This window comes from Ranitomeya imitator, chromosome 10 (assembly GCF_032444005.1).
Source record: "Ranitomeya imitator isolate aRanImi1 chromosome 10, aRanImi1.pri, whole genome shotgun sequence".
Taxonomy (NCBI): domain Eukaryota; kingdom Metazoa; phylum Chordata; class Amphibia; order Anura; family Dendrobatidae; genus Ranitomeya; species Ranitomeya imitator.
Genome location: NC_091291.1, coordinates 139,127,580 through 139,154,903, shown reverse-complemented (window position 1 = coordinate 139,154,903; position 27,324 = coordinate 139,127,580). Strand labels below are relative to the sequence as shown.

General features: G+C 48.1%; 1 protein-coding gene across 7 annotated transcripts in view; it reads left to right on the top strand.

The window, feature by feature from the left end:
• The window catches only part of KIF1B (kinesin family member 1B), a 133,355-nt gene extending 107,155 nt beyond the window's left edge, over positions 1–26,200 (top strand). For 5 of the 7 annotated variants that reach the window (XM_069741697.1, XM_069741693.1, XM_069741696.1 and 2 more), the window contains 26 exons: positions 2,817–2,965; positions 3,063–3,241; positions 3,773–3,910; positions 5,040–5,288; positions 8,756–8,874; positions 9,092–9,177; positions 10,173–10,302; positions 10,383–10,545; positions 10,688–10,778; positions 10,863–10,978; positions 11,052–11,107; positions 11,670–11,778; positions 11,859–11,925; positions 13,069–13,153; positions 13,236–13,338; positions 15,390–15,504; positions 15,598–15,731; positions 15,960–16,021; positions 17,796–17,941; positions 18,438–18,677; positions 18,804–18,875; positions 19,625–19,746; positions 19,826–19,975; positions 20,066–20,258; positions 20,801–20,919; positions 21,037–26,200. In XM_069741697.1, the coding sequence (XP_069597798.1) occupies positions 2,817–2,965; positions 3,063–3,241; positions 3,773–3,910; positions 5,040–5,288; positions 8,756–8,874; positions 9,092–9,177; positions 10,173–10,302; positions 10,383–10,545; positions 10,688–10,778; positions 10,863–10,978; positions 11,052–11,107; positions 11,670–11,778; positions 11,859–11,925; positions 13,069–13,153; positions 13,236–13,338; positions 15,390–15,504; positions 15,598–15,731; positions 15,960–16,021; positions 17,796–17,941; positions 18,438–18,677; positions 18,804–18,875; positions 19,625–19,746; positions 19,826–19,975; positions 20,066–20,258; positions 20,801–20,919; positions 21,037–21,076 (3,233 nt within the window). In that variant the 3' untranslated portion in view covers positions 21,077–26,200. The remainder of the gene's footprint in view (positions 1–2,816; positions 2,966–3,062; positions 3,242–3,772; positions 3,911–5,039; positions 5,289–8,755; positions 8,875–9,091; positions 9,178–10,172; positions 10,303–10,382; positions 10,546–10,687; positions 10,779–10,862; positions 10,979–11,051; positions 11,108–11,669; positions 11,779–11,858; positions 11,926–13,068; positions 13,154–13,235; positions 13,339–15,389; positions 15,505–15,597; positions 15,732–15,959; positions 16,022–17,795; positions 17,942–18,437; positions 18,678–18,803; positions 18,876–19,624; positions 19,747–19,825; positions 19,976–20,065; positions 20,259–20,800; positions 20,920–21,036) is intronic. The other 2 variants (XM_069741699.1, XM_069741698.1) reach the window with 1 other exon arrangement.
• The last annotated feature ends 1,124 nt before the right edge of the window (positions 26,201–27,324 follow it).

The window sequence follows — 27,324 nt, the reverse complement described above, 5'->3', positions numbered from 1 at the left end:
AGCTCCCCCTAGTGGTGTCTGCAGAGAGGATCTGATCATGTATCTCTGTATACAGGGAGCTCCCCCTAGTGGAGGCTGCAGACAGGATCTTATCATGTATCTCTGTATACAGGGAGCTCCCCCTAGTGGTGTCTGCAGAGAGGATCTGATCATGTATCTCTGTATACAGGGAGCTCCCCCTAGTGGTGGCTGCAGACAGGATCTTATCATGTATCTCTGTATACAGGGAGCTCCCCCTAGTGGTGACTGCAGACAGGATCTTATCATGTATCTCTGTATACAGGGAGCTCCCCCTAGTGGTGACTGCAGACAGGATCTTATCATGTATCTCTGTATACAGGGAGCTCCCCCTAGTGGTGGCTGCAGACAGGATCTTATCATGTATCTCTGTATACAGGGAGCTCCCCCTAGTGGTGACTGCAGACAGGACCTTATCATGTATCTCTGTATACAGGGAGCTCCCCCTAGTGGTGGCTGCAGACAGGATCTTATCATGTATCTCTGTATACAGGGAGCTCCCCCTAGTGGTGACTGCAGACAGGATCTTATCATGTATCTCTGTATACAGGGAGCTCCCCCTAGTGGTGGCTGCAGACAGGACCTTATCATGTATCTCTGTATACAGGGAGCTCCCCCTAGTGGTGACTGCAGACAGGATCTTATTATGTATCTCTGTATACAGGGAGCTCCCCCTAGTGGTGGCTGCAGACAGGATCTTATCATGTATCTCTGTATACAGGGAGCTCCCCCTAGTGGTGGCTGCAGACGGGATCTTATCATGTATCTCTGTATACAGGGAGCTCCCCCTAGTGGTGACTGCAGACAGGATCTTATCATGTATCTCTGTATACAGGGAGCTCTCCATAGTGGTGACTACAGACAGGACCTTATCATGTATCTCTGTATACAGGGAGCTCCCCCTAGTGGTGGCTGCAGACAGGACCTTATCATGTATCTCTGTATACAGGGAGCTCCCCCTAGTGGTGGCTGCAGACAGGACCTTATCATGTATCTCTGTATACAGGGAGCTCCCCCTAGTGGTGGCTGCAGACAGGATCTTATCATGTATCTCTGTATACAGGGAGCTCCCCCTAGTGCTGACTGCAGACAGGATCTTATCATGTATCTCTGTATACAGGGAGCTCCCCCTAGTGGTGGCTGCAGACAGGACCTTATCATGTATCTCTGTATACAGGGAGCTCCCCCTAGTGGTGGCTGCAGACAGGACCTTATCATGTATCTCTGTATACAGGGAACTCCCCCTAGTGGTGGCTGCAGACAGGACCTTATCATGTATCTCTGTATACAGGGAGCTCCCCCTAGTGGTGGCTGCAGAGAGGATCTTATCATGTATCTCTGTATACAGGGAGCTCCCCCTAGTGGTGACTGCAGACAGGATCTTATCAGGTATCTCTGTATACAGGGAGTTCCCCCTAGTGGTGACTGCAGACAGGATCTTATCATGTATCTCTGTATACAGGGAGCTCCCCTAGTGGTGGCTGCAGACAGGATCTTATCATGTATCTCTGTATACATGGAGCTCCCCCTAGTGGTGTCTGCAGACAGGATCTTATCATGTATCTCTGTATACAGGGAGCTCCCCCTAGTGGTGGCTGCAGACAGGATCTTATCATGTATCTCTGTATACAGGGAGTTCCCCCTAGTGGTGGCTGCAGACAGGATCTTATCATGTATCTCTGTATACAGGGAGCTCCCCCTAGTGGTGGCTGCAGACAGGATCTTATCATGTATCTCTGTATACAGGGAGCTCCCCCTAGTGGTGGCTGCAGACGGAATCTTATCATGCATCTCTGTATACAGGGAGCTCCCCCTAGTGGTGGCTGCAGACAGGATCTTATCATGTATCTCTGTATACAGGGAGCTCCCCCTAGTGGTGGCTGCAGACAGGATCTTATCATGTATCTCTATATACAGGGAGCTCCCCCTAGTGGAGGCTGCAGACAGGATCTTATCATGTATCTCTGTATACAGGGGGCTCCCCCTAGTGGTGGCTGCAGACAGGATCTTATCATGTATCTCTGTATACATGGAGCTCCCCCTAGTGGTGGCTGCAGACAGGATCTTATCATGTATCTCTGTATACAGGGGGCTCCCCCTAGTGGTGGCTGCAGACAGGATCTTATCATGTATCTCTGTATACAGGGGGCTCCCCCTAGTGGTGGCCGCAGACAGAATCTTATCATGTATCTCTGTATACAAGAAGTTCCCCCTAGTGGTGGCTGCAGACAGGATCTTATCATGTATCTCTGTATACAGGGAGCTCCCCCTAGTGGTGGCTGCAGACAGGATCTTATCATGTATCTCTGTATACAGGGAGCTCCCCATAGTGGTGGCTGCAGACAGGATCTTATCATGTATCTCTATATACAGGGAGCTCCCCCTAGTGGAGGCTGCAGACAGGATCTTATCATGTATCTCTGTATACAGGGAGCTCCCCCTAGTGGTGGCTGCAGACAGGATCTTATCATGTATCTCTGTATACAGGGGGCTCCCCCTAGTGGTGGCTGCAGACAGGATCTTATCATGTATCTCTGTATACAGGGAGCTCCCCCTAGTGGTGGCCGCAGACAGGATCTTATCATGTATCTCTGTATACAGGGAGCTCCCCCTAGTGGTGGCTGCTGACACTCTTATGTATCTAGCATTGGTCCATACAATTAGGCCTGTGACACCCTCCTGTATGGTGGCTGCAGAGATCATTGGACACTATGGAGCGTGCCGTCCCCTGGGCAGCGCCTCTGTGCAGCCGATGCCTCTAGATGCCCCTTGGCTGTAACTCTTTGATCTCTGTGCAGTTCCCTGGACACAGCACGAGTATGAACTTGCCCAGTGGGCATTCAAGAAGTGGAAGCACCATCAGTTCACATCTCTCCGGGACCTGCTGTGGGGAAATGCCGTGTACCTGAAGGAAGCCAACGCCATCAGCGTGGAGCTGAAGAAGAAGGTGAGGAGCTCCTGGGACCTTCACCAGGGATTCTGGAGGCCTCTTAAAGAGAGAAACATTCCGCGGTTTAACCATTTCTTCCCTGTCCACCCATTAGGTACAGTTCCAGTTTGTGCTGCTGACTGATACATTGTACTCGCCGCTTCCTCCTGAGCTGCTTCCTCCTGACTCCGAGAAAATACCTGAAGATCAACCCTTCCCCCGTACCGTGGTGGCTGTGGACGTGCAAGACCTGAAAAATGGAGCCACACATTACTGGTCACTGGAGAAGCTCAGGCAAGTCACCACTGATCTGCGATCATAGGGCTTAGAGGGATTCTCCAGAAAACGTCTCTGCAAGGAATGTGCAAACAGCAGCGCCTCTCTTGTTTGTGGCTGTGTCTGGTATTGCGACCTCGTTCACCTAGTAGAGCTGTGGCTGAAAAATAATAAAAATGCTGTTTTATCATTCAGAGAACCCTTCATCTGGCAGATTAACCCCTGCGGTCTCAGTAACATGCACCATCGTCTTGTCTGATTGCACATTGCTATAATGGAGGGGACGTAAGCGTCTATCAGACTTATTAGCGGATATCGGTGCACGTGACGTCTCTGCCTGCCCACCTCCGATGCAGAAGTGAGCGGAGTCAGATTAACCCTATGTGCATCGGAGCGGACGTCCCCACGTGTCTGTGAATGTGTGATTGCCTCCATTCACTGACAGCAAGTGGATCTCCGAAACCGCGCATGCAACAGATCGTAGCGTCAGTCCCTCGTGATGGCGCCACAATCGCTGTCCTTTCTAATCTAACACATCTGCTCCCATAGGATACGACTAGAACAGATGCGAGAAATGTACGACCGAGCGGGAGAAATGGCGTCTAACGTCCAAGATGAGCCCGACGCGGAGCTGAGCGGCGGTGACCCCTTCTACGATCGCTTCCACTGGTTCAAGCTTGTCGGCAGGTGGGTTCCTCCCCGGGTGCGAGCCTCGTACACGGCCGCTGCTCTCCTATCTTCCATTGGTTTTGTATCGCTCCCGCTTATATTCTTGGTTCCTAGTGGAATAATGTTCTATACTGAGCCTGTAATCCCGGTAACACACATGGCGGCCACATAACTCTTCCGTGCGTGCAGTATGTGACAGCGGTCAGAGGGGGCGCTATGCCATTTTATATGCCGTGTGGCCAGTTCAGTAAGATTGCCCTGTTTTTAAAATTCAGGCCCAAAATTTTGCAACTTTATCTCCACCCTTCTGGCATAGAGATCCGTATGTCCATCACTGGTCTTATCACATTACACAATAACCGTGTATTACGGCCTATAGGCCTCATTGAGGGGCTTCTTCCCCTCCAGACCCCCTCTGTGAACCACAATATGCCGCTTCTCTGGTTTTCAGTAATTTGGGCTCATTCCTTCAGTGCTCGGATGACTTTTCTCCTGGCACAATTTAATGTTTTTCTGAGAGATTTCAATAAATCCACAAAGTAAGTAAAACGTGTCTACAGAAATCATCTGAAGTTTCCGGCCTCAAATCTAAGGCTGCACCACCGAGAGATGGTCTGCGCTTCAGTGGGGTCAGATCATCGCCGACATCAGTATTGGGCTCCACACAAGGCATTCATGGCCGTTCATCAGAAATCGGGGACGTGATCAGAATCTCAGTAGTGCAGCCTCAGGCTTCGGGCCGGTCAGTTCTCCTGATCGCATTTCTCCTGGTGGCTCTTGCAGAACATCTGGACTCCTCTATGATAACTTACGGACACCAGAATCCCACATTTTGCTGTCATGGGCCCCATTACCTTGTGCTGGGCCTGGTTGTATACGTAGCCCCCATTGCTCAGCTTCCTGCTCCTGTTACTTTTACTCCTGATAATATAGTATTTGTTGTATATTTTTTCTGTTGTATACACTGGTCGCTCTCTTTGCTTATTTCTCTCCCCCTCCGGTTTTGCTCCTTTTTTTTAATTTTAATTTATGCTTTGTTTCAATGGTGATGTATGGAGTGTACGAGCCCCGCTGCCCTCCCGTCCCCCATCCTCCTGTGCCAGTGCCTCTGGGTTATGATAACGACTCTTCCATTGCAAATGTCTAGTTCTCCCATATTCCACGGCTGCGTCAACGAGCGGCTGGCAGACCGCACCCCATCCCCCACCTTTTCAACAGCCGACTCCGACATCACCGAGCTGGCGGACGAGCAGCAGGACCAGATGGAGGATTTCGACGATGAGCCATTTGTAGATGACACCGGCTCAGATGTGGGGAATGAGGAAGGATCTGATCTCTTCAGCGATGGGCACGACCCGTTTTATGACCGGTCCCCATGGTTCATTTTAGTAGGAAGGTTGGTGAGGTTGCGCAAGGATTTGGTAGGAAAGGACAAAGTTCTTCACATTGATCCTAACAGCACTTTATCTGCAGTCACAAGGGAACTAGTCGAAGAAAAAAATAGTGAAAAACCAAATAAAAAATCAAGACCACGGAGGTATAAATGTCCAGACTGTGTGCATCACCCTCTTCTTCTTAACCCTAGTGTCCTCCTATGACCACAATAGACGATGCTCTTATTGAATATCTTTAACTAAATCCAGACTAAATCGTTGTATATATTTATTAAAGGGGACGTCCCCCCGATCTCAGACCCCTTTCACATTAGAAATCTAGATAATGTATCAAAGTTGAAGTAATGACCCCAATTGTGCTAACAAATGGCGCCTTATGGTGCCAAAGCCAGGAGGTAAGAAAAGCAGGCGCCACCCCTGAGCAGTTTTGGGAGAACTTTTTGGGTACCTAGAAGTGTCCCCTCTGCTCAGAGGCTGGGAAGACCCCGAGGGGAGGGACATAGAGGACAGAACTGTGTTACACTGGCACTTTGGGCTCATTGTAGTATGATTAGGGTGGCCATAAGAGATTGCTACAATTTCAGAAACTTGAAAACTTTATACTGAATTTAACTGCCGTAAAAATTTTCTGCTGTTGATTTCTTCCCCGTCCGGTGGGTAAATGTGAGAACTTGTCCTTTCTGTACCTATCATAGGTTGTCAGACGCAGGAATGCTAAGGAAGTGTGACCGGGTCATCACCTGATTTTCATTCATTTTTTTTTTTAGCTTAATTTTTTTTTTTCAAAGAAAAAAGAAAACAAAGCATATTTTACTTTTTTCCTTGTTTGTAGTTTGTTTTGTGTTGCCATTTCCTCACCAACCTCGCTGCTAATACTTCTGTTCCTTTCCTCTTGTCCCTGGCTATGGTTGGGGGGGGGATCCCAGATGGACGGAAAAGGAGCACTGTTTAAGTTTGGGTTGTCTGTGCTCCTTATGGGCGGAATTTAGTAACTCATGGTTTACCATAACTCCCTCCCACACAACTACATCAGCTTAGATCGTCTGCGCTCCTCATAGGCGGGAATTAGTAACTCATGGCTTTCCATAACTCCCTCACCACTCCATTCCATCAGCTTAGATCGTCTGCCCTCCTCATAGGCCGGACTTAGTAACTCATGGCTTACCATAACTCCCTCACCACTTCATTCCATCAGCTTAGATCGTCTGCACTCCTCATAGGCCGGACTTAGTAACTCATGGCTTACCATAACTCCCTCACCACTCCATTCCATCAGCTTAGATCGTCTGCGCTCCTCATAGGCGGGAATTAGTAACTCATGGCTTTCCATAACTCCCTCACCACTCCATTCCATCAGCTTAGATCGTCTGCCCTCCTCATAGGCCGGACTTAGTAACTCATGGCTTACCATAACTCCCTCACCACTTCATTCCATCAGCTTAGATCGTCTGCACTCCTCATAGGCCGGACTTAGTAACTCATGGCTTACCATAACTCCCTCACCACTCCATTCCATCAGCTTAGATCGTCTGCACTCCTCATAGGCCGGACTTAGTAACTCATGGCTTACCATAACTCCCTCACCACTTCATTCCATCAGCTTAGATCGTCTGCACTCCTCATAGGCCGGACTTAGTAACTCATGGCTTACCATAACTCCCTCACCACTCCATTTCATCAGCTTAGATCGTCTGCCCTCCTCATTGGTGGCACTTAGTAACTCATGGCTTACCATAACTTCCTCCCACACCATTACATTAGCATAGGTTGTCTAAGCTCCTCAGAGGCCGGACTTAGTAACTCATGGCTTACCATAACTCCCTCACCACTCCATTCCATCAGCTTAGATCATCTGCACTCCTCATAGGCGGGACTTAGTAACTCATGGCTTACCATAACTCCCTACCACACCACTCCATTCCATCAGCTTAGATTGTCTGCACTCCTCATTGGTGGCACTTAGTAACTCATGGCTTACCATAACTCCCTCACCACTATATCAGCTTAGGTTGTCTACGCTCCTCAGAGGCCGGACTTAGTAACTCATGTTTTACTGCAACTCCCTCCAACACCACTAAATGAGCTAGTGCCTTAAAGGGGTAGTCTAATATTTAAATAACCTTTTTCTAATACCTGTGATGTAATCCTGTCGTGTATTCTAAATTGCAGATACAACTCTATACATATAGTTTTATACTTTTTCTATGGGTTTTTGTGATAATAGCATTTACATTGGACTGCAGGTAAAACTACTGTGCTATTTCGTTATCACATTTAAAACCCAAGACACATTAATTTTCATTTTTAATAAAGTTTGTTTTAATGACTTAAAATTAGATCTCTGCTTGCTGCCAATGAATACAAATCCTCTTTGACCGATACCTATTTCTCGCCGTGGGTTTATAGCAATGTAGCTAGTCTAAAATAAATCCTCTGCAAGCCGAGTCAGTGATTATGGTTTCAACTAAGTCAATAGCAAAAGTGAATATAAGAAACCTTTGTAAAATATCTGCTTCATTCTCCATCTATAAGACACTTCTTGCCTCCCTTTAGCTCCTGATCTAATTTTTTACTCTGAAAAACTGATAAAAATCAGACTTGATGAAAATAAGATGCCCCGTTAGCTCACTGAGGGATCATCTTAGGGCTTCATATTGAAGTCTGTGACGCTGAGTATAGAGAGACGCACAGACCAACCAAAACAAGTTTGGCTGCTTTCTAGTAAGTGTTTATCTGACCGCAGAGCTGGATTCACAGCCACACTGCTCAGTACTTTTGTGTAATGACCTCCATACTGATACTTTTTTTCAGAGAGACTGGTGAAAAATACTGGCTGTAATCACACAGTAGCCGCAAGATCAGAATCTCCGCAGCAGCAGTGGCTGCATGAATAGTGAACATTGCAATTCACTGTCAGTAAGCAGAGATCTTGAAAATGACTAGGAATTGGAGCCCAGGGTATATTGGTATTGATGGCCAGTTCCTGGGTGAATCCAGCACGGCCGATTCCTGCCCCTCACCTCCTCTGGACACCCCTCCTTCCTAGAGACATTTGAGGTCCGGAACACAGTAGTTGTTTTTTATTTGAACACTTTACGATTCCTTTGCAGCTACTTCCTTTTCTTTGTATTTTGTGTTTGCAGTGTGGTTATAACACGGCTGATTAATCCTTTTATGCTTTTGGTTCTGATTCCGTTTGTAACCTGAGTTCATTTTCATTTTGGTTTCTTTCCGTTCCCTTTAACCCCTCGCCGGCTGAGTAGGTGAGCGTGGATCCATGGTGTATGACTTAGTGTCATCGTCTGGTGCTGTCTATCACATCTGTCACTCATCATTTCTGGGTGGATGCAGACAACGTGTTCTCAGATCCTGACAGAGAGAAGTGACCTGTGACTAGGCGGTAACGCCGCGCAGTCATGTAACGCCGCGCAGTCATGTAACGCAGCACCCTCCCTGGTTTCTCTTCCAGAGCGTTTGTCTATCTCAGTAATCTGCTTTTCCCCGTCCCCTTGGTCCATCGGGTGGCCATAGTGAGCGAGAAGGGGGACGTACGTGGGTTCCTGCGTGTTGCCGTGCAAGCAATTGCTGGTAAGTACCAATAGTCCGGTTGCTTTTATATCATACAGACCCTCAGCGAGCAGGGACGAGTCACGGGGGCCGCTCATTCCAGCTAGGAATGATTGACAGGTCAAGACCTCCCAATAGAGCCGACCACCGGCAGCACGAGTCTCCTGTAAGGTTCAGCTCATCTGTCCTAGGAAATGGCTCTTCTAAACGTCTCATTATTTTAATCACCGCTTCTCAGGTGATGAAGAAGCTCCAGATTATGGATCCGGCATTCGACAGTCAGGAACTGCCAAGATCTCCTTTGACAATGATTACTTTAGTAAGGTAAGTACCAAAGGATCGGTCACACGTGGGGTATGGCGCTCACCACTGAGGGTCTTGTACAGAGGCAGAGGACAGCAGGGATTGCCATTCTTCATTAGTGGGTACCACGTAACGACACTTCATTTCTTTGTGTTCCTAAAGGGGTTGTTCAGGACTATTATTATTATTTTTTTTACCTAGGCAAGTAGTTGCTAATATAGACAGCTATCTGCCTGTTGTACCCGGTGTCAGCTCAGAGCAGTCGCAGACTGTGACCGCCAGCGATTCAGCGGCTCCCACTGACGTCAGGTCAACAGAGCAGCTCTTCTTCTTCCGCTCTGTTGATGGAGCGTGATTCTCGACATCATACTGATTGACAGCTGGATCACTGCAGTGATGCAGCGGGGAGCTGCCTGTCAATCAACAAGGATTCAGCCACGCCCCATAACAGAGCGGAAGAGAAGCCGCTGCTCTGTCGATGTGATGTCATCAGAAGCCACTGAATCGCCGGCAGGAGCGGGGTGTGACAACTCTGTGCCGGTAGACACCAGCGCCGGGCACAGTAGGCAGGTAACAATTACCTGCCTCTTACTGCTAGGCCCAGAGTAAAGAAAAAAATATAACGACTTAAATAAATGTCTTCAATTGGAAAGATTATGGCCGTCTGCACCAATCAGCTATGTGAAAGTTAATCGTGGGTCGTTTACTAACCTGGAGGGCCCGACCGTACGCTTGCGCACACAGAATGATCGCTAATACGACCGTTCTTCCCACATAGAATATCATTGTTCTCTGCAGCACATCGTCTTGGTTACACAGGAAGATGTGCTGCCGAGAACAAAGATTTTTCAACTATCTTTAAAATGACTGCGGAAGACGAGTGCACATTTTTCTTATTCGTTGGGAGATTTCTGAGCTGTTTTGTCGTCCTGATCCCTTGTACTGCCAGCTCGGGCTGCCAGACCCCCTGTAAGTAAACCGTGGATGGCTATTTGTTGACATTTCTTCTCTTGCAGAATGACGTATCCTGCACCGTCCTCACTCGCGCTGGGTTGTCTCTAGAAGAACTGCGCATTGTAGAAGGACAGGGTCCAAATTCAGAACTGAGCACTCCTATGGAGGAGGTCAACCGGCTGGCTGAGATGGGTAACGGACCTCGGGGCACAGAGTCGGGGCCCAATGACCACCTGCTCGGCCCGTCTCTTATATCCTTTATAACCCTGCAGACATGAAATCCGGCAGTCTTCTGGATGGCAAGATGATGATGGAAGGGTTTTCTGAAGATGTAGGAGAACACCTGAAGATCGGCAGTGTCTTCACATTCCGGGTCACCGTGCTACAAGCGAGTGGCATCCCGCAAGAATACGCCGACATCTTCTGCCAGTTCAAGTGAGTCGCCATACACCGCTGTAAGCAAACATGGCGTCCATTGTGCCTGCAACCATGAAAATGACCTGCATCCCAGTAATATCTCTGTTCGTGGGATCACTTGTTCCTTGTGATTCAGGCTCTGATTCTGAGTGTTTTGCAGCTTTTTACATCGGCACGATGAGGCCTTTTCCACGGAACCTCTTAAAAACAACGGTCGTGGGAACCCGCTGGGCTTCTACCATGTACAGAATGTAAGTGGCCGGCGACCAGGAATGTGACTCGCTGTACCCGAGGCCATGGAATAATGCATGCCCCCCACATTTCTTTCTTTGCAGATTGCAGTCGAGGTTACTGAATCCTTCATAGAATACATCAAATCCAACCCTATTGTGTTTGAAGTGTTCGGACATTATCAGCAGCACCCGCTCCACTCCCAGGGCCAGGACCTCAGGTGGGGTAGTGTGTATGTATATACCTTCGTACTTGTCTCATGGATGGGTCATATCGAATTCCTTTCCTTGCAGCCCAGTTCAGCCTTCCCGTCGTCATTGTCCCCCTCCGATGCCCCTCTCTAAACCTGGTGAGTAATAACCATATAGTATAAGTAATAGGACGAAGCAGGAAGTCTAGGGAACCCTTACATGCCCTAAATTCTGTTACTCTGCCCCGCACTGATGATTGCTGCTCTGCATGCTTTTCATAGATTTAACCTCTCATTTTTTTCATTCATTTTTTTTTTGCTGCATGATGACTATATCGTTCCTTCTTTGCTTTTATCCCTTGCCCTTGCATTTCCTTTGCTTTTTCTCCTCATTTGCATCATTGAATTGTCCCTGGTAGCTGGCGAGAGGAAGATAAATTTGGTCAGGTACCTAATGTCCAGCTATGTGAGTGTGCCAGTGTTGGACACGCTATCTGAGCACGCTCATGCACTCTCTGCAACGCTCCAAGACCGGGCCGAGCAGCTGCCGTCATTCCTCTCCCTGCCAATACCCAGCTGCCTGCCGGAGAGGACCCCCAGGAGAGATGGTTAGTAGCGGAGGTCTCGGTGGGGTAACCGCCCAGCTCCCACGTCCTGTAGGTTGTCTCCTTAGATTTTTTTTTCCAATGCTTTTGACTCATTGTCTGCATTTATATTACAGTTCCAGCCACCAAACTAAACCCTCTGAGCAAGTCGAGCCTGGGACAGAGCGTCAGCAAATACGACCTGCTGGTTTGGTTTGAGATCAGTGAACTGGAGCCTACAGGAGAGTAAGTGAGAGGATGAGAATGCAAATTGTACCCATCGTCCGTATTCGGGGGGTGACGATCATGTGCGTCTTGTCTCCCAGGTACATCCCAGCGGTTGTGGATCACTCCGGAGGTCTGTCCTGTCAGGGGAACTTCCTGCTACACCAGGTATGTCACATCGAGATAATTAGGCTCTATTCGTGTAGCGGGGAAGCTCCCGGCAGGTTTATAGGCCGCCATTCACCAGGAGGAGGTCAGGAGACTGTTATTTTGGCCTCCTTCTCGCCGCTATGTCAGGGTAATTTTTTTTTCTCATTTTTTTGACCATGTAATTCCATATAGAAAAATATAGGCAATAGACAAGGTCTTTACATTGATTAATGCAGAATAGTCATTAGGATGCAACTGGCTTTTAGCATCCGTTGTTCAGCTGCAAGACATGGATACCCCCGCAGGAGACTTGAGCAAGATAATCTGCAGAACCCCATCCAATGCCTGGATCGGTAGTCCGTGGCCACTGGACCACATCCCTTTGAACCTCCTCCTAGCTGCTGGCATCCCCGCCGCCTCTTGTGATACGTAGATCTGGCGCAGCGTCATCATTGCAGTGTGAAGCACATATGTCAGGGCGCCCTGGGCCTAATAATCAGAGGAAACCCTGGGATGAATGTAGGTAGGAGGACGTCCTCGGGGCTCAGGTGCAGTGGTGGCAGGAGCATGGTCCTGTGAGACTCCTCCTAGCTTCTGGCATCCTCGCCGCCTCTGCTGATTATTAGGTCCGGTGTAGCATCATCATTGCAGCGTAACACAAACATGTCAGTGCACTCCGGGCCTATTGATCAGAAGGAGCCCTGTGGATGCCTGCAGGTAGGAGGACGTACTCGGGGCTCTGGTGCAGTGGTGGCAGGAGCATGGTCCTGAGAGCCTCCTCCTAGCTTCTGGCATCCTCGCCGCCTCTGCTGATTATTAGGTCCGGTGTAGCATCATCATTGCAGCGTGACACAAACATGTCAGTTCACTCCGGGCCTATTGATCAGAAGAAGCCCTGTGGATGCCTGCAGGTAGGAGGACGTACTCGGGGCTCTGGCCCAATGTCATGCTGGAGGAGGTTTTTTTTTTTTTTGCTCAACTTTACCCCTCGGTTCAAGTGAACCGGACTGAAGGTGACCATTCACATTTGGTAGGTCGACAGTCCAGCAGCTGTGGATTGTCTGCAGGATCATCGTTATGATGACGCAAACATACATAATTTAGTCGTAGCAGCTGCTGATGTCTCGTGACTCATCATGACAGAGATATTTATTGTGACAGGGGATCCAGCGCAGAATCACGGTGACTATAATACACGAGAAAGGAAACGAGCTGCACTGGAAGGACGTGCGGGAGCTGGTGGTCGGTACGTGTCATGGCTGCCGTCGCCTGTCATCACGTGGCTGTTAAGTCACCACTAACCTGCTGTCATCTGTGCATCTGTCTAGGGAGAGTACGGAATAACGCAGAGGTGGACGATGCGGCTGCGGACGCGGTTCTTTCCCTCAACATAATCTCCGCCAAATACCTCAAAAATCACAGCAGCAGCAGGTAATGTCCGATACCGGAGCCCATGAACCGGCCATGGCCAGAGGTTTCTGCATTCACGGCTTTGCTGTCAGTCTCCATCTTCGGTTATATTTTGATTTGCTCTTCATTTTTTTTATTTTCTCCTCTCTGCTAATCCCTTGTCTCTGCTCCCGGGTTCCCCCTCATTTTTGTGCCCCTGACCGTCTCGGTCACTAATGGCAGCTTCTTCTTCTGTGTCTTGCAGGCTGTTTCTTGATAAGGATATGCCTAGGTATTTTCTGTTTTGCTTTTTCCTTCCCTGCACATAAAGGTTCTCGGCCTCGCACAGAACACTTTATGTCCCCCACCGTCTGCGCCCCTCCACCGTCTGCGCCCCTCCACCTTCTGCTCCCCTCCACCTTCTGCGCCTCTCCACCTTCTGCGCCTCTCCACCGTCTGCGCCCCTCCACCGTCTGCGCCCCTCCACCGTCTGCGCCCCTCCACCGTCTGCGCCCCTCCACCGTCTGCGCCCCTCCACCGTCTGCGCCCCTCCACCGTCTGCGCCCCTCCACCGTCTGCGCCCCTCCACCGTCTGCGCCCCTCCACCGTCTGCTCCCCTCCACCTTCTGCGCCCCTCCACCGTCTGCGCCCCTCCACCGTCTGCGCCCCTCCACCGTCTGCGCCCCTCCACCGTCTGCGCCCCTCCACCGTCTGCGCCCCTCCACCGTCTGCGCCCCTCCACCGTCCGCGCCCCTCCACCGTCCGCGCCCCTCCACCGTCCGCGCCCCTCCACCGTCTGCGCCCCTCCACCGTCTGCGCCCCTCCACCGTCTGCGCCCCTCCACCGTCCGCACCCCACGCCGTCCGCGCCCCTCCACCGTCCGCGCCCCACGCCGTCCGCGCCCCTCCACCGTCCGCTCCCCTCCACCGTCCGCTCCCTTCCACCGTCCGCTCCCTTCCACCGTCCGCTCCCTTCCACCGTCCGCTCCCTTCCACCGTCTGCTCCCTTCCACCGTCTGCTCCCCTCCACTGTCTGCTCCCCTCCACTGTCCATTCCCCTCCACCGTCCGCGCCCCTCCACCGTCTGCGCCCCTCTTCACGCCCTCCGCTCCTTGCCTAGCGCTTTTATACCATCTAGACTATTTACCTTGTAGATTTCTTACAGATTCCGACTAGAGAAAGTCAAAATGAAAACTTTTTTCAAAGTTTTCTTTCATTTCACAGGGTCTTCTGTCTGCAGCTTGTAGTGAAGGGTTATGCCCACCTTTATTGATGGATATTGTCTGATAATGCTGGTAAACATGAGCACTTCTGCTATTAACAGTTAATTAAAATTTGCAGCCGTTCTTGAGATAGTAACACTTTTTTCTTTTGTCCTAAGCTTGTTGCCAAGCAGCCCGACCACCGCTGCTGTCTATCTTGTAAGCTGTACTCTGAGGCTGGCCGGGATTAGGAGGTGACAGCGAGCTCCGGTCATCCTGACCAGCTTCACAGCAAGCGCTTACATGCTTAATAGAAAAGCGCTTGTAAACCCTGCGCATATTCTAGCAGCGGTGGTCGGTCTCCGAGGCAACAAGCTGTAAACAATAGAAAAATGTGAGTATCTCAAGAACAGCTGAAAATTTTAATAAGCCGTAAACTGCAAAACTGCTCATCTTTTCAAGCGCTTGCCGACTATATCCATTTATGAAGATGAGAAATAACCCTTTAAATATTAATTGGACGTGGGTTTCATAATCGTGTCTCCAAGTTTGTTTCTCGGACTCAATACTTCAATATCCATCCCAAATTTATGGATCTATGGAACTGCAATGAATCGCTATGATCAAATTTACCGCCATTCTTTTCCACCCAAGTATCCAAATGTAAAACGGCACCCCTAGTGGTCAGTCATCCAAAAGCCTATATGATAAGGAATGAGAAGACCCCACATTTCCTCGCAGTGCCTCATCCTGCTTAGAGCCCAGTACACCACTCTGGTTGTGTCCAGGTCACTGTGTCCTTGTGCTTTGTGTTGGGGGGCTTTGTGTTGGGGTCTGGGATGCGCCGTTGTTGCAGATAACTGATGATATTCATTGCTCTGCGGCTCTGCAGGACATTCTATCGCTTCGAGGCGGTCTGGGACAGTTCCCTGCATAACTCTTTACTCCTGAACCGCGTCACCCCCTACGGAGAGAAGATTTACATGACGCTGTCGGCCTATTTGGAGGTATTCATTGTCCCATCTGCTTCTCTGTGTTCTACGACAGCCTTGTGCACAGTTTATGCAATTTAATCTAACGTTGGATTCTGTTCCTCGCAGCTCGACCATTGCATCCAGCCGGCCGTCATCACCAAGGACGTGTGCATGGTCTTTTACTCGCGTGATGCCAAGATCTCCCCTCCACGTTCCCTGCGCAGTCTCTTTGGCAGCGGCTACTCCAAGTCCCCTGACTGGTAAATACTTACTTTATATGTACCAGAATTATTGAGGGTTTTCCCATGATGGGTTAATTGGACCTAGTGTGATATGGGTGGGTGATATGTGGAATATTGGTGCACACCGCCGGGCCGGATGGGAGCGCTAAATGCGTAGACCTAGTATAAAGGGCAGACGTATGAGCAGTACTGGGGCGACCGCGGCTGTTACTCCGTACATATGATTATCGGCTCTTTCTGTTGCAGTAATAAAGTAACTGGAATCTATGAGCTCAGTTTGTGCAAAATGGCGGACACTGGGAGTCCAGGTAAGAGTCCGACCGCGCTCGAATTATGCACGTATCGGCCAACTATGGAAGAATAGGGATCAGTAAAATATTTTATTTCTCATCACAATTTCTCTGGTTCGTTTTTAAAGTGGGATTGTCATCTCGACAGGTGATGATCTGATAGTATAATGATACGCCATCACTGATCGCTGGGAGTCCGATCTCTGATGCTGAGAATGAAAGCGCTGCAGTCAGATGCCAGCGATCATACTAGAAATGTGCCATCACGGACAAGGATGAGAATGTTCTTTTAGCTCAGGGGTCTCAAACAAGTGGGCCGCATGCGGCCCAAGGCTGCTTTATACGGTCCGCAGGCACTGTAGACCCCTTGATGATCGCGACCCGGCGGCTTATGACGTCATTGCCATGCGCCGGCACGCCGATGTCAGCTGCTGGCCTCTGATTGGCCGGCGACTGGTATTGTTGTGCAGAGAGCTTGTTTGTGCGTTCAAGAACTCACATTCAACTGAAATAAAGCGGCTCCTGGACTGGGCCATGGTCGTAATGAGGTCTACAGTACAAGAAAGGGACCAGGATGGGGCGTTACTACAAGAATGGGACCAGGATGGGGTGTTACTACAAGAAGGGGATCAGGATGGGGCGTTACTACAAGAAGGGGACCAGGATGGGGCGTTACTACAAGAAGGGGACCAGGATGGGGCGTTACTACAAGAAAGAGACCAGGATGGGGCGTTACTACAAGAAGGGGACCAGGATGGGGCGTTACTACAAGAAGGGGACCAGGATGGGGTGTTACTACAAGAAGGGGACCAGGATGGGGCGTTACTACAAGAAGGAGACCAGGATGGGGTGTTACTACAAGAAGGAGATCAGGATGGGGCGTTACTACAAGAAGGGGACCAGGATGGGGCGTTACTACAAGAAAGAGACCAGGATGGGACGTTACTACAAGAAGGGGACCAGGATGGGGCGTTACTACAAGAAGGGGACCAGGATGGGGCGTTACTACAAGAAGGAGACCAGGATGGGGTGTTACTACAAGAAGGGGATCAGGATGGAGCGTTACTACAAGAAGGGGACCAGGATGGGGCATTACTACAAGAATGGGACCAGGATGGGGTGTTACTACAAGAAGGGGATCAGGATGGGGCGTTACTACAAGAAGGGGACCAGGATGGGGCGTTACTACAAGAAGGGGACCAGGATGGGGCGTTACTACAAGAAAGAGACCAGGATGGGGCGTTACTACAAGAAGGAGACCAGGATGGGGCGTTACTACAAGAAGGGGATCAGGATGGGGCGTTACTACAAGAAGGGGACCAGGATGGGGCCTTACTACAAGATATTTTCCAGAATTACTGTATGGTACTCATTGTAAGACTGACTGTATGTGTCCAATTGGGGGAAACTAAATTGTAAGCATGTAGAAAAAAAAACCCCTGAAAATGCTGTTTTATATATAAACTAAACAAAAAAAAGTGCACGTTTATCGCACATCCATAATGACCCAAGCGGTAAACTATCATATCCCATACGATGAATGCCATTCAGAAATAGAAAATAAGCACTCCATAAATGTAATAAAAAATGATCAAAAGATGTATAGATAAAAATGGTTTCACTAAAAATGTCACTTTGTCTGGCAAAGAATGCAGCCCCCTAAACTCAATTTTTTTTATGTGCAGTCCTTATACCCAGCTGAGTTTGAGACCCCTGTTTTAGCCAATTATTTTTTGGAGGAGTTCTCCTTTATTTGTTTTTTTAGTTTTAATTTTATTTTTTTACTATTTAGGAATGCAAAGAAGAAGAAGAAAGATCCTGGACACCTCAGTGGCGTATGTCCGAGGGGAGGAGAACCTGGCCGGCTGGAGACCCCGCGGGGACAGCCTGATATTAGAGCATCAGTGGGAGCTGGAGAAGATGGAACAGTTACACGAGGTATCACAATCTGAGAGGCGACGGCCATATTATCTGTGCATTGTACCAGTCTATAGGAAGGCTGTGTGGATGGATGGGATCCCGCTCTCCTGTCCTATTACTTTCCATAGGGTTGATTGAGTCTGGCAGCCGCTTATCTCCTTCCATAGAGCCTAAAGATCATTCATTCACAATAAACATAATCCGAGAGGCAGAACAGCACATCGATCCCCAAATTGTACCCAATATATGATATGATCTCATCCAGCTGTATCTTCAAGGAGATCATTTTGCTTCAGGGACTTAGTTTTGTGGTGAAGACGTCTCCAATCTTTGGCACATTGTGTTACTGGCAAGAAGTTTAGGTTTCTAAACTTGTTCAGAATCATCTTGTGTTACACGCCCTAACAAGACAATGTAAAAACAACACAAATAACCCCAAATGTTACTTATGAGAGATATTATCAAGACTCATCCTGAGGGTCCTATAACCAATCCCCCCGGACTGTTCCTCCAGGTGGAGAAGACTCGGCATCTCCTCCTGCTCAGAGAGAAGCTCGGAGACAGTATTCCAAAATCCCTGAGTGACTCCATATCCCCCAGTCTGAGCAGTGGGACGCTCAGCACCTCCACCAGCATCTCCTCTCAGATATCTACCACCACCTTCGAAAGTGCCATCACCCCGAGCGAGAGCAGCGGATACGACTCCGCCGACGTCGAGAGCCTGGTGGATCGAGAGAAGGAGCTGGCAACTAAGGTAGGCGAGATCCTGCACATTGACCCTCACATTGACCGTTGCCTCCATTTTCTCTCTCACTTTTGGCTTTGTGTTAATGATTTCTGAAGGTAACAGGGGCCAATCTCTTTATTACTTTCCTTCCAGTGCTTGCGGCTCCTGACTCACACGTATAACCGGGAGCTGACCCAAGTGTGCAACAGCATCAGTGATTGTAAGGTGAGCCGCGCATTGTGCCCTGCCACCGACGTGCTGCGCCGACCCTCCTGAACTTCAGAGGGGTCTTCTTGTCTTAATAAATGGGTTAAATTGTAAAGTGCATGAAAAAAACTAAAAATATTTAGAATTGAGAGTCCTCAGTGGTTGATACCTTTTAATGGCTAACTGAAAAGATGGTAACAAATTGCAGCTTTCGAGACTACATACGTCTTTTCATCAGGCAAAGACTAAAAGAAATTCTGAAGAATCACATATTTATGCACAACATAGCACAGAAAAAAAAGGGGAAAAACCATGGATAAGACAGGTGACATGAAGCAGAATTACCATGAGTGATAAACAGTTACGTCCATAAATATTGGGCCAGTTCTTAGATAAGGAATGTTTTATTGTCCTGCGATTAGGGTCTCTGTTGTGATGACCCCTCATAGTCTGAGGGGCAAGTTCCTTAGTTGATGTAAGAAGACATAAATCCATTAATCCAATTAAAAGGTATCAACCACTGAGGACTCTCAATTCTAAATATTTTTATATCTACTGGCTAACACGGTACCAAGATATATTTCTTTCCTGTGTGAAAAAAACTAGCAATTTTCTTATTAAAACCCTTTAGAGACGACGCCTTTACATAGAAACTGCTCATACTTTTTTCTGACCCTATATCGATCCCTTTCTTTTCAAATAAAGACTTGATTGTTCTTTTTTTTTGACCCGATTATCAGTTTCACTCTAACGTTTCCCTTTTCCAGCTGTCCGATATTTCCCCCATCGGCCGTGACCCATCAGTCTCCAGCTTTAGCAGCGCCACCCTCACCCCATCGTCTACCTGTCCATCGCTGGCGGACTCCAGATGCAGCTCCGTAGATCAGAAGTGAGTGATAAGCTGCCACTCGGGTACACTTACACACCTGCTGCCCCCACACCAGCTTCATCCATGCTGTATCTTACAGGACCCCTGAAGCCAATTCCCGCGCTTCCAGCCCATGCACGGAGTTTGAACCGTTCCATATCATTCCCCCAGTAGAAAGCTCGTACCTGGCCCGCGCTGGCAAGAACGAGTTCCTGAACCTAGTACCCGACATCGAAGAGCTGAGACCCGGGTATGAGAGACTGATGAGCAGGACACACACATGTCCTTGTCAGGTGGTCGGTCCTCGGCTATAGAATGAACCCGTTTCTTTTCTCCCCAGCTCGGTTGTCTCTAAAAAGGGGTATTTAAACTTCAAGGAGCCTCAGTCTCATTCCTGGGCTAAGCAGTACGTGGTCGTCCGGCGTCCATACGTCTTCATCTACAACAGTGACAAGGATCCGGTGGAGCGATGTCTGATTAACCTGTCTACAGCGCAAGTGGAGTACAGCGAGGACCAACAGGCCATGGTGAAGGTCAGATTGACTACGTTCTAGGGTATTCTCATTAACTCTTTAGCAGACCAGAGCGCTTTCGTGCAGAGGTTTGATGGCCCCAACTAACTTTTTTTTTTTAATATACTACCAGTATATATTTTTGTTCTGGTTTGTGTTTTTTACTATTTTTGTAGAAATGTTATTTTCTTACCTGTCACCAGGTAAGAGGCGGTTCTCACAGTTCCCGCTCAGCAGCCTGAGGTTACTGTTGTGGCCGGTGGACCGGGTGGTGCGAGTCGATTTGCACCAACTTTAGTATTTATTTGTACAGCTTTTGGTCCTGAAGAGGTTAATTCTGTAGCTTGGGATGTGGGTCGGCCGCTGCCATGTTGCTTTCCTTTCTTGCTGGTAGCATGGCACCTGTCGAGCTTTGTCATGTCCGACAGTCTAGTTGACTAACAATCATCAAGTTCTTCGTCTCAAGGCAGAATTGCTGTTACTTGTCACTACTACAACCCCCATCATTTCTCGTATACGGTCGTTTATGCAGATTTTGCCTAACACTCTCCTGTATTGTTCAGAGTCCCAACATCTTTGCCGTCTGCACCAAGCACCGCGGGATCCTGCTGCAGGCCACTAACGACAAAGACATGAACGACTGGCTCTACGCCTTTAACCCCTTGCTAGCTGGTACAATACGGTGAGTACGGAAGAAGGATAACGCCGCCTCCTCCCTGGTCACGGGACGCGGTTTCGGAGATATTCGTTTCTCGCTTTATCCACGTGTTGACCAAGTGATTTATTCTGATATTTGCAGATCGAAACTCGCAAGACGTCGTTCCCTGTCCAAGTTCTGAGCAGCTTGTCGCCATCCAGCGTGAAGGGTTAACTCCCTCTCCCCATTTTGTGATTCTTGACGTTTTTTCTTGTCTGTAAAACTGTGGCTTTTCCCCCGGCTCCTCTTCCGTCTGTGCCGAAAAACGAACCCAACTTGTCGCATGTGGCCGACCACAGAAGAAAGGACAGAGACAAACGGACTCCCGATCGCCCTCTTTTCTTCTGGACGTGTTCCCCCACTCCCTACTTTCCTGGCGGTCTCTAGTGTCTGTAGCGTAACTCGTCTGTCGGGAAGTGCATCATTTTGCATTTTTCTTCGCCTCCCATAATTTTTAATTTTTCTCAGCTGTGGGAAACCTCCTGCTCTCCCCAAGATGTCTCTGATCCTCCTGTATCTCTCGTCGTGCTGCTAACCACTCCTGGGGAGGGCGGGAGGTCCCACGTCTACGACTTTCTCTGTCTCTTCTCCTCCAGCCGCGGCATCGCCCATGCCAGTGGCTGCACTGTGACCAATCCTGCGCAGGGGCTAGAAATTCAGGCTGGGAGTGGAAACTTTCATATTATCCCCCCTGTCCTCTCACTCCCATCTCCAAAGAAAATGTTTTTGCCTGTCGGAAAGTTCTGAAACTTCTGAAGACGTCCTTAACGTTCTTAACGTTGCTCGGCTTCTATGTGTACGTGGCACCGTCGTCCCGTGCCCTGCAGAGCTGCGCGGACCGGGACCGGTGCCCTCCAATGTTCGGACTTTAATGCACAACAGAATTCGGGGATGTTTTTTTTTAATGATGTTTGGAAATTGTACAATTTGGGAAATGCTGCTTTTATTTATCTGTAACTAGGAGGTCACACGGAAGGAAAGGAGCAGGAACGCCAACCCTTTCTACAGCGGGGGCATCTTACAACCTGTTTTATACCATCTAGTGTCTCAGGACAAAAAAATGCGCTCGCCTAAAAAGCTGCATGTGCGTCAAGCAAAACTCACCCCGACCAATCCGGTAACTCTGTGGGGCGGGGGAGGGGCACAATGTACATTGGTTTTTACGACCACATCTCTGAAGGTTTTTCCAGAGACCCTTAATGATCCCCCCAGAGAACTTCACTTGTCAGCTGGAAGGTCTGATGATGAGTTATGTTACATTAACCCTTTCTCTCTTACCGGATTCCTGCAGAGATTTGCAGACTTGCTCCCACAACAAATGGGTGATAGCCTTGATATAAACTTATATTTCTACATATTATATATATATATAATTATATTGGTTTAGAGGAAACAAAATGTCTTACGGTCTTTGCTTCGAGTGATCCCAGAGCGTTGATTAACACGATGAACCGCCAAACCTTTATTTATGTGGCGCTAATATATCCCGCAGCAGCGGACAGAAATGATCATCGGTCCCGCTCACCCACCCATATGATTTAGGAGGGCGGGAGGAATCCGGGGACCCTGGAGGACCCCCAGGAGGATACGGGGGCGACAACCTCCATGGAGATGTTTCCTTTAGTCAAATTCCGTACCAGGAACCAAAACAATAGCGCCAACCCCTGATCCATCGACGCTCGATAGGTGGGAGCCCCAGATATTGCCAGTATCAGCCTCATGGCCGCCTCCAGTGTATGCAGGTAATATACAATATATCCTATATATTACACCGGCAGCACAAAACGACCACCAGTCTGGAGTAGGACGTTCAGTGAGCTGCCATTGTCTACACAAGACATTGTGCTGCCGAGAACGATAATTTGTGCAGCAAAAAAGATCATGTCACTCGACGAGCAAGGATTTTTGCTCCTTCATCGGGTGATCAGCAGCAAGATTGTCGTGAATGCACCTTAAGCAATCGCAGAGAGATTTATTGGATAACTATACAAGCGAGTTTCTGATGGAAGCCCCCCTCCACGTCCGGAGTCAGCCAGCTCTGTGACCTTCCGTATATATCATGCCATGGGCCAGCAAACCCAGCGAGCATGTTCCAGATGAGGAGGGCCCGAAGCAGAAAGTCCCTTGCTGGTAAAGCTAAATGGTCAACATGAGCCCGTCTCCTGCCCCATTGATGTCTCCTGTCCCCGGCGTTTCCTGCATACATTGGTGGCGGACTATCAGGTCCTGTTATATGCACCGCCATGGACCCACTAGATGGAAGTATCCTTAGGACCTGCACTCTAATGATACATAGAAAAAGTAGTCAAGTTATCGGTTTTATTTTTTTATATTTTTTTATATGTTATTTTTTATCGCTGCACGGCCAGCTCTACCCTCACCTACTGTATCCTCACCCATCCCTTGTAGATTGTGAGCCCTCGCGGGCAGGGTCCTCTCTCCTCCTGTACCAGTTGTGACTTGTATTTTTCAAGATTATTGTACTTGTTTTTATTATGTATACCCCTCCTCACATGTAAAGCGCCATGGAATAAATGGCGCTATAATAATAAATAATAATAATAATAATAATAATAATATGTAAAGTAGGGCTCCAACTTTACTTACCACTTCACCATTAATCCCAAGTGATGGCACCATATAATCCAGCCTTTTATTTCCTAAATAATACTGCAATTCAGTTCCCATATAATGCCACCACATACTGTGTATTGCAATTTGCAGCCCCTGTTAAATGAGGGTCTTGGACAGCTGCCCAGTTTGCCTCCCTGTAATATTGGTTCTGCGTTTGTGGCCCTAATATTAGGCGCCAGATGATGTCACTTCTTTCCATTAAATGCTACTTCTACAGTTTATTGGTCGTTGTCCCCCTTTTATTCCGCACCTTGTGACGGATGTTCCCGTCACCACAGCTTTAAATTGACACGCATGCACTTTAGTTTTTACGCCATTTTTCCCTTTTATCCTGCGCTCTGGCTTCACATCAAAGCAAAGTCCGTCGTTCGCTTGTTTACTGATTTAAAGGGCCGTTACGTTGTTTCTCGGTGTTTCGTGTATTGTATTTATGCCTGCGTTTACTTGCACATGATGGAGGGGAGAGGACGGCATTGACGGCTTGTCGTCGCACCTTGGCGGGGGAGCGGACTATGCATATCACAGTACACCGCCGTCTCAGGCCGCCGCGGACTCGTGGGTGAAATGAAGGATTTCTGCTTCTGCCGGCAGGAAGGTTAGTGGGGTGTATATGAGACTGGAGATCAGAGCTCACAACTCCCAGCATGCACTCAGGGCTGTACGCTGGGAGTTGTAGTGATGGCGGCACCTGGCCGTGCTATCTGGAATCTATTCCTACATTTTGTCCTTCCTCCTCCAGAAATCAGGCGTCATTATTTCATTAACTCACAAGTTTTAGCCTTCGATTAACAATTACCCCAGCGCTGAACCCCGATGTCCTGACAGCGCCGGCTCGGTCTTGCAGAGCGCTGCATGCTATGGTGAGATCCACTTGATCCTTAGCACCAGATTACAAACCACTACTTGTCTTTTGATAAGGAGCTAATCAAAGGGCCGATCTCGTCTCCACAGACCTGCGACTGCTTAAAGGGCCAGTATCCTGGGAACTAATATATCTTTTCGCTGCTTCTGAAAGATGGCGGTGTCCATACACAACCGGGAATGTGCCTGTCACTTTCTCCACTATTGTTTGTTTCCATTCCGATCATGGCAGATGTCTTATATAGCAGATCCACATCCGGATTCCAGAGAGGCGCCAACCTAATATGATTACATTGTACCACCAAACCGCCCGTCATGTCCTCCGTAGTCTGACGGACAAGCTGCGAGAGGGGTTCACTGTCGCTCTGGCTTAAGACCACCTAGAAAAGCCTATGGTGGGTTCAATCCGCAGCCGTCAGCCCGAAGCAGCCGCTGTCACATCATCCACATCTCGTGTTAGGACATTTATGTTCAGCACACTTGTACAGCTTTGTTATTGTAGGATTAACCACTATTTGCCCTTCCATGTAGGTAGAGGTGTAGACCAGTAGGGGGCGCCACAGAGGAGGCAATTTGTAGAACAAATGGAGACCTATCTATGATTTCTGATCGAAGCACTGGATTTAGAGAAGGAACCAAAACCTGCGGCCGGGCCGATGTCACCGCCGATGACCTGTGATTACAGAGTCAATGTCTTGGCTCCAGGAACTTTTTTGTTTTTTTTTTTAGATGAAAAATTAATTTCAACTCTTACACTACGATCGGGCTGATTCCTCACTACCACCCTGAATTTAGTAGAAGGAAAAAAGGGAACATTTGGGATTTATCAGGTTTTAAGCCTAAAATTGCCTACGGCCATAAATAACTCGTTTACAGTGTGTGTCTAGGATTAGTAAACCTTGCCTGTTCTCTTCCAGAAACGCTGCCACATCTGTCTACAGGCGGTGCCTGGTACTGCAGTAGTGACCAGGACTGAGCTGTAGCACCACCTGTGGACAGATGGGGCGCTGTTTCTAGAAGAAGGCCTCCATGTTTATCTCAGCACTGAGATGTAGTAATACGGGGGTTAGCGGTGGGGTTATGCTTTCTTTTAAGACCCGCTTCCTTCACGCACTTACCATGTGATGCTTCGTCTTCCCTTTGCCAGACATGGGATATTTTATTGGACCAAAGCAGTCGCCATTTTATGTAAGTGAAATTAAAAAAAAAAATCTTTTAATAGAAATATTGGTTTTATGTTAATTCCAAATCCCGGATTTACGGAACGTGTGCAGTCTTAGATGCCGGTAATATTCGGGGCACGTCCGTAGGTCACCTCTCCTTATCGGTGGCACTGTAGGAGGATGCAGCCCGTGACTACGCCGGTGACATCACTCCTGCCCCGATGATGTCATGCACAGGCCGCATCCTGACAGATCCGTCGTCTGGTGCCTCGCACAGGAGGACGCTTGGTAAGGTTCCTGGCAGTCTAAGGGTTACATACTCCCATTAAACAGCAAGGACATATTAATCTCTCTAAAAACAGGACGGAAACTCTCATCACGGTTTTAATTTCTGTGTTTTACTTTGTAAATATAATTGGACGTGTGGGCTTGAGTATACAAAATGTAAATATATCATGTATTTGTACTAATTCTGATCCATTTGCTGTATAGCCTAGATGTGCAATGCAGATATATATATATATAACTCTGTGTATTGGTAATCTTGCACCACTGGAAATGTTAGTGAACAAAGCCTAACAATAAAAGTACAAGCCGTGCATTAACAACTCGGGGCCTTGTGTCTTATGTATTCACCTGCATGACCAAGATTAGAAAAACATGGCTGCTTTCCCCCCAAAACAGCGCCGCACCTGACTACTGGTAGTGCCTGGTATTGAAGGTCGGCAATCGGGAGCATAAACACTGGAATAATCCTCTGCAGAATTTCCATAGGATACAAATTTCATTGCAAAATCGCTGTAGTTTTGCAAAGGTTGGAGTCGTGATAAGAATGCGCAGCATTAATTGACAAGCTGCAGATGTGATAAGAATGCGCAGCGTTTCATTCATATTACTTGTAATTAATGTGCAGCGACATTTGCAATGCATTCATTTCGTGTGCACATACCCTGACCCCTTTTCCTGTAATTCACAGCTCCCATTTGCGACATTAACGGCGTGAGGTCTCAGTGTTCAGATCACGAGACTCTTGTTATTGTTTATTAGCTGACACTTTACTGCACAGCTCTAATAAGCGCCATTCACTAGGACAATATCTGTCCCCGCAGAAAGCTGGGTTATTGCACATCCCGGTTGGTGCTGACGGTTCCAATAACATCACTATAGCGAGCCGTCTTTCTAGATACCGTCTACTCACAATAAAATTATGGACATGAGTCTCTTTTTATCTAGAAAAAAAATGTTGATTTTCAGGACGTTTGCTATATTGCTCCTTAAATCAGTTTTGCCTGGCATGGCGGAATCATATTACTATTTTAAGAATTTATTAAAAACTTATATTTTATCATATTAATCCACTTTGGTTGGTGAATTTTTATAATTTGTGGATAAAAGACAGTTTGATGTTCTGTGATATATAGTGATTTTCATACTGCCCACACCTGTTACTTGCCACAGGTGAATGTGAACGAGCATCACATGCAGGAAACAAAGTTGTATACTCACAATTTTGAAATGGTGGCGACAATATTATGCGGCCCATTTTTGGAGATTTGTGTGAAATTATGTCCAGTTTGCCTTTTTTTTTTTTTTTTTAACCGCCAATTTTTTTTTTTATGTTGTTCCCATACACACAAAGGAAATAAACGTGTATAACAAAGCATGAGGAATTGTAATAATTTTCTGGGAGAAATACTTCATTTTCTAGAACAATTACAAAGGTGCCAACACT